This window comes from Anolis sagrei, chromosome 2 (genome assembly GCF_037176765.1).
Source record: "Anolis sagrei isolate rAnoSag1 chromosome 2, rAnoSag1.mat, whole genome shotgun sequence".
Lineage (NCBI taxonomy): Eukaryota > Metazoa > Chordata > Lepidosauria > Squamata > Dactyloidae > Anolis > Anolis sagrei.
The window spans coordinates 256,091,830-256,105,109 of NC_090022.1; the positions used below are offsets into that span (position 1 = coordinate 256,091,830).

Below are 13,280 nucleotides of genomic sequence, written 5' to 3' on the forward strand. Positions count from 1 at the left end.
CTCGGGAATGGAAACCCACTGGGTGACCTTGGACAAGTCTTACAAAGGCAATCCTTCTCTGAATAAATCTTGCCAAGAAAACTTTGTGATAGGTTTATTTTAGGTTTTCTATTGGTCAGAAACAACTTGATGACACACAACAACATTATCACATGAGAAACCACAGTTTTTTCCAAATCTACAATAAGAAAGGGGGGGGGGGGCATTCAAAAATAATTCAAATAATTTCTAGTAAAACAATAAGGTTTCTGTCAATTATAGATCACAGATACAGTTCAGTGTTATAACAAAATAAAGCAGGGTCAAATAACTATGTACAAAAGCAGATACGCTTATTTAACAAACAAAATGTAAACACCATAATTGATTATTGTTTTAAATTTGCAATGAAAACAACTTGGCATTTTGGTATAGAAGGATCTTAACTGTGATAGAGGGATTTTTTATGACTAAAGCGATTAAATCCACACACTGCTTGTTAAGAATTGTGGATGTGACACCAAGCACAGACGAGCAAGTTAAATGTTGGGCAGGTTAGATGCAGCCAGAGGGAAGAAATATTTAGCAATTGTAAAATTAAGGAAAATCATTTACTTGCTCTGGGCTATGTAGAAAAGAAAAGGGAAGAAAAAACAGTCCAAGAAAAATTACATGATGCATACGATAATCACAGCAGTGGATGGCTGAGTATCGTAGGATGAACCTCCCAACTATTTCCTGAGATGAAATACCAGCATGGTTTTCTTCAACTATATTGCCACAAAGCTTTGAGCAACTGCTTGCTCACAGTCAGGAAAAAAGGGGAGGGACTCAAACATTCATTTTCAATAAGCTCTATATACATTATAAAGAACAAAATAAATATTACTTACTGTTAGTGTAATGTTGGCAGCCCTGGAATCCACTTCAGTTTCACCTTTCATAGCATTCAGTCTAATAATGTAAGTTTCCTGAACTTCTACTTCGTCATGAGGATAAATTTCCAAATGGATGCTTCTCAGACCTCCTTCTGCCTCTTCAAAATAAAATGATCCATTCACTGGGTCACCAATGTCACTGTTTAGAGCAGGCAAAATGACCTCTGAATTAGGTCCTAAAATGTCCCAATTAATCTGTGGAAGACATATTTTTCAAGTGTAGCATTTGTTAGTATGTGGTTTATGATGTTTTGTTGAATTTTTTATGCATTGTTATTTTGCTTTTTTAGCCATGTATGCCGCTTTGAGTCCCACTCATGGGAGAAAAGAAGGATATAAATAAATAAATAAATGCCGTAGTATCTAAAACATGTCATGATTGAGATGAAAAATTATAGTATCTAAGAGATGTTAACAAGGACATCCACTTCAAGAGGGATAAAGGATTATGGGTATTTGTAGGAAAAACGTGGCTAATAGTTTAACTGATTTGATAAGCACTTATGCCCCATTTACACTGACTATTCAATGCAGTTTGAATCTTCAAATGGTGGCAACCAGACAACAAATTCCCAGCAGCTGTATTATCCATTCTGAGTCTGCTGTGGCTGTTGTGAAGAAGCACTGAACATCTCTAGCCTTCTCTTTGGGACTCCTTGTGAGTAGCCAGTAGCCCCAGGCCTATTCCAGCAGGGTGTGGCTCAGCAATTGAAGGAGGCTTCTACTATAAATGTGAGCCCACGGGCCTGGCAGGGACTGAGTCTGCTGTGGCTGTCGTGAAGAGGCAATAAACATCTCCAGGTTGCTCTTTGGGACTTTTTGTGAGCAGCCAGCAGCCCCAACATGTTCCAGCTGGGTGTGGTTCAGCAACTGCAAGGAGGCTCCTATTATAAAGCTGAGCTTACAAGGCCTGGGTGGACTTCTATTTTAATGTGTTGTGTGTTGTATTGGTGGAGGGTCAGTTCTCTGGGTGAATACTGGTCATTCTGGAACTATTACACCAGCTGGTGCTGAGAGAGCCAGCTGAAGGATTGGTTAGCAGTGAGAGGGTCAACCAGAACCACCTAGCTGGCTACAAGGCAGACTCCTGGTGGGAGCATGTTGTTGCTGGACTTGTCAGCTAATCAGCCTAATTGACTGGGAACACACATATTGACTGTGCTTCAAGTGTTGTATTAATGTCTTATAATGTGTATTTTATTTCTTTCCCCCTTTTTTGTTTTTGGTTGTATGTCTGTATAAACAACCTTAATAAATAAGTTAGGGAACATATAGCTACTGCTTAGGCCAAATCCATACTGAAATAATAGTTCCTTCCTTGTTGCTTGAAGGAAGGCAGAGAGCCAGGTGACTATGTATTCAAGTGTGAAGGATTCTACAAAGAAGAAGATTCTGACAAATGAAATAAGCCCCACAATGAAGACTCAAGTATTTGAACACAAAACATTTTAGAATTTCAATCCTGAAGCCATTCCGTATGAAATGCTATCCCTCTGTGTCTTTGCCTTAGGCTTTCAAATGAAACTTTGTGATAATTGAATCAGAGCCTCTGCAAAAGAGGAAGCATTATTTACCTCAACTGGCCTATGAAGATAGTCAAACTATTTATAAAGTAGACTAAAATGTACAATTTATTAACAATGAATTCTTATAATTTGTTATTAGCTCTTTACTTATAAATCACCTATTAACAAATACAATATCCACACCAGCTATTATTAGTATAAGCTTGGTCACTTTTATAGCTGAGGATATACTAATATAAGTAGAAAGCAGCACTCAGAAGAACAGGGGGAATAAAATCTGGGGAAAAATTTAGATCCAGTCCATTCAAGTTGGTGGTGATGTAATTCAGAATCTAAGGACACAGATACTGGTAGGGCTATTTCCATCTCATTATGACTTGGAAAGGAAACTTAAAGTATTCAGTGTTGTCAGATATTGCTGATGAAGTGAAGAAATTATCCTTAAACTGAATAATATTCAGTAACATAGATAAAACAGGGTATAAATATAACAACAACATCAACAACATCTTATGGAAGGCTTAAACAAAGGACCACAAATTGTGTCTCATTATTTCTAAAACATGTGATTTTCAATTAAAACCATTGCTATCAAGGAAAACATGAAGAGAGGAGGGAAAGCATACCTGAGAATCTCCCATTAATCCTCCAGTTCTTTCCAGCACCAAGGACAGCGTCAATGTTACATCAGGATTTGGGAGAATTATTTTACTTTGGTTGAGGAATCGAACAATTCCATGTAGGGAATCACTCTTGGCAATTGTTATTTGGGTCACTAGATGGAGCCCAAGTACTGCTCCCCCACTGGCTCCTGTTAATTGGATTTCAAACAGCTCAGCGTATTCTCTGTTCCAAATATAACAAAAAAATCATTTTAGCTACCAAACACGATGCTTCCATACAAATGCCACTGAAATCTGGAATACACACTTGCTTGACATCAACATTTACATAAAATTCAAGATTAATTTTGTAAATTTCACCCAAGAGAAGTCACCGATAGTGTATAGTCTGAATTTAACATAGTTCAGAATGCTCTGCGTTTATATGTGCAACTACAATGTGTTCCTGTATTTTTAAAAACATGGAAAAGTCCTTAATAACTGGATAACAGGTTGCTATATTAACTTTCTCACCTGTTTCTATGTATATTGCTATACTTTTGAAAATCGAGATTACTTTTCAAATAGCCAACAATAATCTTATATTTTTGGTGCCTTATCAATTTTCTACTTCCAGCTCTGCTTAAATGACATAGTATCGCTGAAGTGTCACTGGATAATGAATGAAATAGAAATCTTTAATATAATTACCTTTCATCGTCATCTATGATTAAAATACTGATAAAGCTCTGGTTTTGGCCATCATGAAAAATGACTGTATTATTTGCTATGTTGTAGTCAACTCCTTCAGAAAGTGCTGAAATACTTCGAGACATGAAATCTGCAGTCACATAGCCATAATTCCCACGTCTTCGTATTACTGGAATCATTATCATCCCAACATCTTCTTCCACTACAAACAATGGATCAGTGTGTTTTCTTAAATTGCATGTTTACATGTAACAACCTTGTGCTCACACATATAGGAAATCGTAAAGTAGGATAAGATCATTAAAATCTTAAGAACATAAGGACTATTTTAGATCAACTGAAAACCTATCATGTGCAGCATTTTTTCATGTATTTTTCAATGAGATGCCTGTAAGCACTTGCTTATGTTTATCACTGAGTATAAATGTTACTGGTCTAAAATTATAATCAACTAGCATATTACCCAGCATTGCTCAGGAGTCAGACAGGCTGCCCCCTCCCTGATTTCATTCCTTCTTTCTTTTTCACTCCCTTCATACCTTTCCCCCTTTCCTTTCTCTCCCTTCCTTCCTTCCTTCCTTTTTTCTTCCCCCTCCTTCCCTTTCCTTCTTTCTTTCCTTTTTCCCTTCTTTTCCTTCTTTCTTTTTCTTACTTTCTATCTTAACTCTCTACTTCTTCCCTTTTTCAGTTCGGAGAGGACCTCAAAATGTCTCCATAGCAACATGGTTCTCTTTGTGGTTCTTTTCTTCCTTCCTCACTTCCCCTCATATACATGTCACCTTTCTACCCTAGTAACATCAGAAGGCCACTTTGCCTAGAAACAGCTAATCCTTCACCTAGCAATAGCCAATCCAGTGACATCACAAAGGGCCAGTGGATTATCACCTAGCAATAGCCTTTGCAGCATAGACCAGGCATGGGCCAACTGGCCCTCCAGGTGTTTTGGACTTCCACAATTCCTAACAGCCAGCAAACTAGCCAGGATTTCTGGAGTTGAAGTCCAAAACACCTGGAGGGTCAATTCGCCCATGCCTAGCATAGACAGATGGTTGGACAGACAGACAAATATACTTTCACACACACACACATTCAATCAATAAGACTTTCATATAAACCGGAGATCTAATTGATCATCCATGGATTTTGTTATTCATAGACTGGCGTGGAACCAAGTGTCCCCTGTATACTCATTCCCTTCTGCTTTCTTTCCCAAAGATCTGGTATGGAAAGACATACTGTTGATCCTGGAGATAATGACCAGAACTCTGTTGCTGAAACATGAAAGTGTTGGTGGAGGTTGTTCTCCACTTACTCTGACAAGTAACTGAAAACTGGGGAGAGACCTTTCGAGGAGTTTGCAGAGCTTATGGAAGAAGCTCATAGAAGACCCTGATTTCTCCAAGATATTTTGTGGGCCAAGTGAAAAACCTTGATAGATTGGAAGACCTACTCATTTGACTTTTAGCTCAGGACAAATTGAATATCCTTTCACTCTTGATTTTAGCCAAGAACAGAAATTTATTTGATTTTTGGGAGAATGTCAATATGTTGAGTGCCCTTCAAGCTCTCATTTGACAGCATGTTGCCCACATAGCTTAACCATGAGGAACATCGAGAGGATCACACATTCTCCACCCAATTGTAAGGGATTCCTGACTCCCAGCTTTTATTTTTAAATGCTTGATGAAGAGAATGAGAATCAGTCACCCTGCTACTCCCAGGGAAATGCTAAACACTTCTTCTGATGTGTGAGAAGCTATACAACAAACACAGGGTACAAGCACATGTGCTTGCCTTTGTTTTGCTTAATGACTGCCTGTTTCAACACAGCCTTCAGTCTAATTTTCAAAGAACCATGTGTTCTCTACACCAAAAATAAACACTCATTTTATATAGACAGAAACTACAGCATTCCCTTTCTGTTTCGTGGTTCACTTACTGCGGACTTGCTGTTTCGTGGATATATATATATATATATATATATATATATATATATATATGTAGCAAGGGAACACTATAGCAAGGAGGGAAAAAGAGCCACCACCTCATCCTCTTTACCTTCCTCTTCCTTCTCCTCCTTGTCCGCCTGGGCCTCTTGCCCTCACTTGGGCCCCATGTTGCCTCCGCAGCAAGCGGCCCTGGCGGCGACGAGGAAGAGAAAGGTAAAGAGGTGTCCTCTTTATCTTCCTCTTCCTCCTCCTCACCACCACCGGGGCCCCATGACACCTCTGCTGCCTCCTCAATCACAGGGACCAAGCGGTGTCAAGAAACCCCGGTGGCGATGAGGAGGAGGAAGAGGAAGGTAAAAAAGGCAAGAAGGGAAGGGGGGGGGGGGGCAACCCTACTACACAGTTTTTCACTTATTACAGGTGGTCCTGGAACATAACCTCCATGATAAGTGAGGCAACAATGTAATATGGAAGACCCATGCATGATTACTTTTTGTTTATTCATATGTTTGACATAAGCTATTGAGCTCAGCATGGAAGAAATTTGTTCTTCATATATATCAATTTGCCATATTATATACAAAATATCTTTGGGCCTATCAACCTTCTTTCTTCAGCAAAGAAATCCTTATCACATGATAGATACAATATAGGGAGAAAAGAGTGTACTTTAGCAGTACAGATTACCAAGGGCTAGTGTATATGAGCCAGTCAGCAGGTAAATGAGAAAGGGGAAAGTAAGAAACAGAAAAAAGTGTCATCGGACTCTGAAGAAAATACACACACACAAATCTTTTAATGTCTTTTTGTCATATAGAGATATATTTATGTATATTTTTGTATGCTACTGACATTCAGAGAGTTAACAGAATAAAAGCCACTGAAAGTGAAAATGTGATACAGATTGAGCATCCCTTATTCAAAATTCAAAATTCAAAAATGTCCCTAAATCAAAAACTATGAACATAATGAGAAGATAGATAGTGACACCTTTGCCTTCTGATAGTTCAGTGTACAAAACTGCTTCCTTGTGCACACGATTATTTTAAAAGATATATAAAATTAACTCCAGGTTATATGAATAAGATGTATATGAAACATAAATGAATTTAATGTTTAGACTTGGTTCCCTTTTCCAAAAAGAGTCATCTTGTACATCCAAACACTTCAAAATCCAAAACAATCCTAAACATAGAATATATCTGCCCCCAAGAATTTTAGATAATAACCTGTAAATTACAGGATGTTAAGTAGGCAGTGCTATTTATTAACAATCTGCTTTTTCCATCAGAAAGGTCAAGAGCGTATCTGGTTCCCAAGCAAACTTCCACTCAAGTACTGATCAAATCAGCCTAATAAAGATAGCATGCCATATGCCTTCACCCATGCTCTGCAACTATCATAAATAATGATGAATTAATTGAAAATGACTCTAAATAAAACAATAGTATGCTAAGTCTTAACCTACCTTGTAAACTTGTATACAGTGGATCAAATTCAATTATTCCTTCTGCATTGTCACTTTTAGATATAATGACTCTCATTGCTGAAGCATTACCTATCTCAGGAGGCTGGTCAATTTGCAGTCCATATTCTTTCATTGTAAAATCAAATCCACTTGCAAAGCCATGTAGGGGAAAATAGAAAGATGTTAGACAAAAATAAATTAATTAGGCTAAATCTTCTGATTCCTGGGTTCCTCTGCCTTTGTCCTATTGTAACTTGACTTAGATCAAACATTACAACAACTACTGTATGTTGCTTGGTATTATGAGAATGAGCCTGGGTTTGCAGTAGGCTTGTGCAATCTGGGTAAACTGTGATCCCTTTTTGGTGTCCCAGATATTGATGGGGGTCCCAATCTGTTTTTCAGGAAGCTCCTGAATTCAGGAGGACAGAAATCCATTTTCAATCCAGTAAACTGAAAGATTAATTTTCTATCTGGCTCATTATTATTATTTTTTTTTTGGGGGGGGGGGGTACTTCCCAGGCTCCTCTTCCCATAATTTTAGGCATTGTTTGTCCTCATATCCTTCACTAAGACCTGGATTAAAAACATCAGAGTTAAGACACAACTCTTTCTGCGATCCTTTCCCTTCTGTCTGTAGAGGAGACCTGAGTTGAATAAAGGGCTTAAGAAACCTCACTTCCTGGGATCCTTTTCTATTTATTTATTTATTTATTTATTTACTTACTTACTTTATTTATACCCCGCTAACATCTCCCAAAGGACTCGGTGCGGCCCAACACATCAATTAAACAACAGCATAACAAATACAACAATAAATAAACTCATAAAGCAAAACAATAAACATTAAAACAACAACAATAAGCATAGACAGTAACACCATGACACATTTAAAAACTGAGGCCGGGCCAAATGTAATGGATAAAATTTTAAAAAATGCTGGACATGGCAGGTAAAATGGATAGAGACAACCACTGTTCTGTTGTGCCAGTAAAAATATTGCGGTTAGCCCATGCCATCACGGGCTTCTGAACAAGCTGAAGTCAAACATCCAAAACGAATCCATGCACATGGCTAGTTTGCAGTACTAGCTTTAAATCTCACTTTTGTTTGGTCAGAACAAACTATGTTCACAAAAATAGTGTTTCCACTTTAGAATCAGTCATAAATTTCTATTGTGTAATCTAATATTGAACTCAGAAATAAAATCAACTAATACATCAAGGATTGCTAAGTTATATTCCATATTTTGCACATTTTATATTCCATATTTTGCACATTTTATATTCCATATTTTGCACATGTGGCTAAACCTTCCCAATACTAAAAAAAAAAAATATTTTTACCTTCCTAGTAATTCCAGTCTTAGAAGCTCTATTGAAAACTCCTCAGGACCTTCAGGAAGTTCATCATCATAGATTTCAATATAAATCATTTTAGAAGTCTCATTAGATTTAAATGTAAGTTCTCTCGACAAAGCAGAAAAATCCATGCCTTGCACTGCTGTTCCGTTCTGTATCTGGTACCAGAGACAAACTTGCCCATAATATCCACGTGAACGGACAACTGTGACATTTGCCTGTTGGAAACAAATATTTCTTAGGGATTCATCAAAGTATTTTCCCAAACATACTACATTTAATTAAACATATCAATGATTTGGTTTTTGTACTTAATTATGGTAAATAGTATAAACATTCTTAGTTAAAAAACAATTTGGCAGGCATATTTGTTGCAAAATCTGTAGTAAGAGATGAGCACTAACTGTCGGAAAAATGCATATGTACAAATGCAGAGAAACCATGTGTATTTATGTCATAACATGCATAGTAATGACCCTGTTTTCTGTAGATGAGCAATAGTTTCTTCTGTAATCCCTATTTATTTATTTATTGGATTGATATAATCCCCACCATCCACCCGCCAAAATGAGACTCAAGGCAACATAAGTAAGACTGAACGGAAAGATGTTGCCTCCAAACCAGATATAATTTTTGGGTTGTAGTGCAAGCAGAAAGGCCAGGAGCTAGACCAAAATCTGCAGATGAATTTCTATATGATAAAGAAGAAGGAAAACAAGTTCTGGGACCACATCATACTTGGTTTATGTACAGACTTCCTCAAACTTGTGTTCCTATTAGCTCAGAAAACCTGCTCTTTTCTAAAATTAGATTAATTAAGTGACACATCTCTGATAAATCAAAATAGAACTCAAGCACACTACTACCATGAGCTTTCTAGAAATGTTTGGGTAGTATATGATGGCATTAAACTTAAAATAATTCAGATTTAATCTCCACATACCCATTTTTCCTCTTCTGGCACCTGGAGTAGTTGCTGGGAAAATGCAAACTGCCCATAGGGCATGTCACTGGCAGCCATTGTGATATAGGCTGTGCTGGTGGACTCATTGATGATCCCTCCATTGCTGATACCAGTGAGGTGAAACTGATAGTAATGTTTTTCTTCGGGAAGATCATCATCTAGAGCCTAAAGTAAAGAAAAGAGGCTTTATTTATTTATCGTGTCATCAGCAACCACACCAGAAAAGAGGCTAACCTAAAAGGAGTGTCAAATAGTCACATAAATGGAAAGGTAGCATTCTGCAGTGAAATGTGTACCCATCTGAACTCCAATCTCTCAGCCACTGAAGACACACATGTACACACCTTCTGCAGAACTTTTGACCATCATCCATGTTGCTGCTATTTTTTACAGCTTTTTCTTCCCATACTCGAAAATGTTCCTTATTTGCTATAGGAAGCATATAGGAAAATATAAAAAAATCACATCCCTGCCTGCAGGGATACCTGATACATTTAGACACTGGTTAGTTATTGATTGTGCTGCCAGGACTCAAGGAGTAGGTGGTACTATGGCATCATTGTATACTGTCATGTAAGAAGATGTAACATACAACTTTCCCATCTAATGAGTTAAAACCATGAGAAGAGCCATTCTAGATCACACCAAAGTCTCCTCTAGTTCAAAAGTCAAGTAGCTGCCCATAGGAAGTCCACTAGGAGGAGATACATACAGCTGAATCCGCCATCTCATGTTCACCATCAACTAATATGGGAATTGCAAATAGCCATCCTACATTAAAGTATTCCCTTGTAACTAGATTTATTTATTTAAGTAGATGATTTCAATTAGTTTATTCTGAATCAGGGAAAGATATGGCTAATCACTTAAAATATGTATTTATTAGAGTGGTGGACAAACAGGAATTTATAAAGATATTAGCAAAATAGCTTTGGCTTCCATTCTTCCGTTGCTCAAAATAAAAGTGAAGTGAATTATTCCTATCCTCCCTCCCTTTTCATTCTCTCTTGCTCTATATATGGCTTTGGCAAGACTGTGTGTTTTATTTTTGTACTGCACCATAAATGTCATGGCACAGAAATGACAAGAAAAACATCATCAAAGTTGTCACTTCTGCACTGGAACTATGAACTGTGTGAAGCCAAGCATCCTTTTATCAGCTCTTAATCACTAACTGTTCTGCTTCAATAGATGAACATGTGTTCTAGTTTTATGAAAGAGGAAGTAAAGCCCATTACCTGTTTTTGTGAGTATATCTCATCATGGGCAGCCTCTGATAGATGGTCAGGTCTTTGGGATTTCTATTTATTGTGTTCACCCGCCTCAGACATACACACAGTTGGGCTCAGCATTTATAACATACAGTCACCACTACAAGAACAGTATAGTCCATACCTGTATCATTACAATGGCAGCAGACTGCTTGTCTCTCATGGTAAAATTTCCTGATATCTCAGCAAATTCCTTCTTATCGGGTGGGGTTATATTCCAAAAGACTGTGATTTCTCCAGAAATCCCTGGCCCACGTACAATCCTGCAAACAACAACAGGGACATGGTCATATTTCAAACACGATTTGTTTTTGTCCTTCAAATGCCTTCAAGTAAAAATAAAGCAACTAATCCTAGGCAGAACTGTTTTCTTAAAAAAATAACTGACATCTTCTGAAAGGACAATTGTCTATTGCAATCATTGTATCATAGACTGCTGCATTTACATGATTTAGGCTGGACATACAAGTAATCTGATCTTCAGATAAACTGAGTATTCTAAAGCATTTCTAGTTTTCAGGTTCATGAGCAATGGTAGCTTCAAATAAACATGGGGAAAGGAATTGATAGAAGAAGCACCTATTGTCATGAGCATTTGAAGCTATCATTTCTTGTCACCTCTGCTATTAGTCCTGTGTTGATTCCACAACTACATTTACTGTAGGAATATTCTGTAGTTGGCTTGACTTCTAATATAAAATTATTCAGTAGACCAGAATGCTGGTTATCCACTAAATACAGTGGAGAAAGATAGCATCGGCATTCAAAATGTCCTAGACTGATTAGAAACAGAAGTCAAATTGTATTTTATAATATAATTATTTATTCTAATAAAGGCTATCACTCTTCCCACATAATGGATAATCTTTTCTTTGTACAGAATCATAGATGTTTGTAAATTTATTTATTTATTTATTTACTTTGCTTGTATACCGCAATTTCTCAGCCTTGTAGGCGACTCAACGTGGTTTACAACAAGAGCAAAAGTCAATCCAACAGCATACAAAATTTAAAAACCATTAACAGCATAATATACAAAATGACACATCAATAACAACACATTAACGTCTCGTAACTAGAATCGTGATCCAATTCATCTTCCATAATTCCATTTCCTATATTCATCGTGTACATTGCAATTGTTTAACCGAACGCCTGTTCGAACAGCCAGGTTTTTAGTTTTCTTCGAAACACCATTAACGAAGGGGCTGATCTAATGTCCATGGGAAGGGCGTTCCACAGCCGAGGGGCCACCACAGAAAAGGCCCTGTCCCTCGTCCCCGCCAGCCGTGCCTGTGATGCAGGCGGGATTGAGAGCAGGGCCTCCCCAGAAGATCTTAGAGTCCTGGTGGGCTCATAAGCAGAGATACGTTCGGATAGGTAGCTTGGGCCAGAACCGTTTAGGGCTTTAAAGGCCAACGCCAGCACTTTGAATTGAGCCCGGTAGCAAATCGGCAGCCAGTGGAGCTGGTGCAGCAAAGGAGTTGTATGCTCCCTGCGCTCCGCTCCTGTTAGTATCATGGCTGCTGCACGTTGGACTAGTTGGAGCTTCCGAGCTGTCTTCAAAGGCAACCCCACGTAGAGAGCGTTGCAGTAGTCTAAACGGGATGTAACCAGAGCGTGGACTACTGTGGCCAAGTAAAGAGACATGATTTCCATTTATATGTGCATGTATAATTGTGTTTGGTTTAAAAGGCAATAATTCATAACTTTCCATTATTATTTTTTGGTTAATGACTCCCATAATTACCCAACCAGCCTCCCACAAGGACGGCAAAATATCAAAACATCCAGGCATTCCCTGTGCAATGTCCTTGCAGATGGCCAATTCTCTCACACCAGAAGCGACTTACAGTTTATCAAGTTGCTCCTGACACACACACACAAAACACCAACCATCATGCCCAGAGGCTGATAACTGATAATAATCCAAACATCCAATGAGACTAATGGGAACTACTTGCATTCTTCAGCAATTTATCCACAATTAACAAAAAATAAGAAAACCAGCATTCCTATTAGTTGATGGCCTTTTATCAAAAAAGTTTGAAGTTATTAAATACTATCAAGCATATATGGTAATTTAAATAAAGATGGGATGTTATTCTTTGCAAACAAATGCTTAAATATCTCAACAGTATTTCAAAACTAAATAAAAGAACTTAGAGATATACTTACCCAATAAAAGCAGTCCCATTATACTTTCCTACAGGTTCTCCTATTAGGACATGTGTAGATGATGGAGCTATCCCAACAATCCCAGAAGCTCCACGATCTCCCAATATAGTGATAGTTGCTATACCTATGAATACAAAACCATTTGCTAATAAAAACTTTGTGGCATTACTCATAATTTGTTTATTGAAAGCAATGTAATTCATAAATATTAATATTAAAAGCCATTATTTATGTCATAGCCATATGACACAACTAAGTTCTCATTATGGTGCTCATTATTATTGCAATCATTTTCTAAAAAATAGCAATTTGCAACTGACATGTCATTCTACC

The 13,280-nt window shown here is 37.7% G+C and overlaps 1 protein-coding gene across 4 annotated transcripts in view; it reads right to left on the bottom strand.

The window, feature by feature from the left end:
* The window catches only part of ADGRV1 (adhesion G protein-coupled receptor V1), a 280,553-nt gene that overhangs the window by 149,211 nt on the left and 118,062 nt on the right, over positions 1–13,280 (bottom strand). For all 4 annotated transcript variants that reach the window (XM_060761771.2, XM_067464543.1, XM_067464544.1 and 1 more), the window contains 8 exons: positions 12,948–13,071; positions 10,894–11,032; positions 9,478–9,663; positions 8,520–8,752; positions 7,174–7,322; positions 3,757–3,958; positions 3,070–3,289; positions 873–1,112 (listed from right to left, as the gene is read on the bottom strand). In XM_060761771.2, coding sequence (XP_060617754.2) covers positions 873–1,112; positions 3,070–3,289; positions 3,757–3,958; positions 7,174–7,322; positions 8,520–8,752; positions 9,478–9,663; positions 10,894–11,032; positions 12,948–13,071 — 1,493 coding nt within the window. The remainder of the gene's footprint in view (positions 1–872; positions 1,113–3,069; positions 3,290–3,756; positions 3,959–7,173; positions 7,323–8,519; positions 8,753–9,477; positions 9,664–10,893; positions 11,033–12,947; positions 13,072–13,280) is intronic.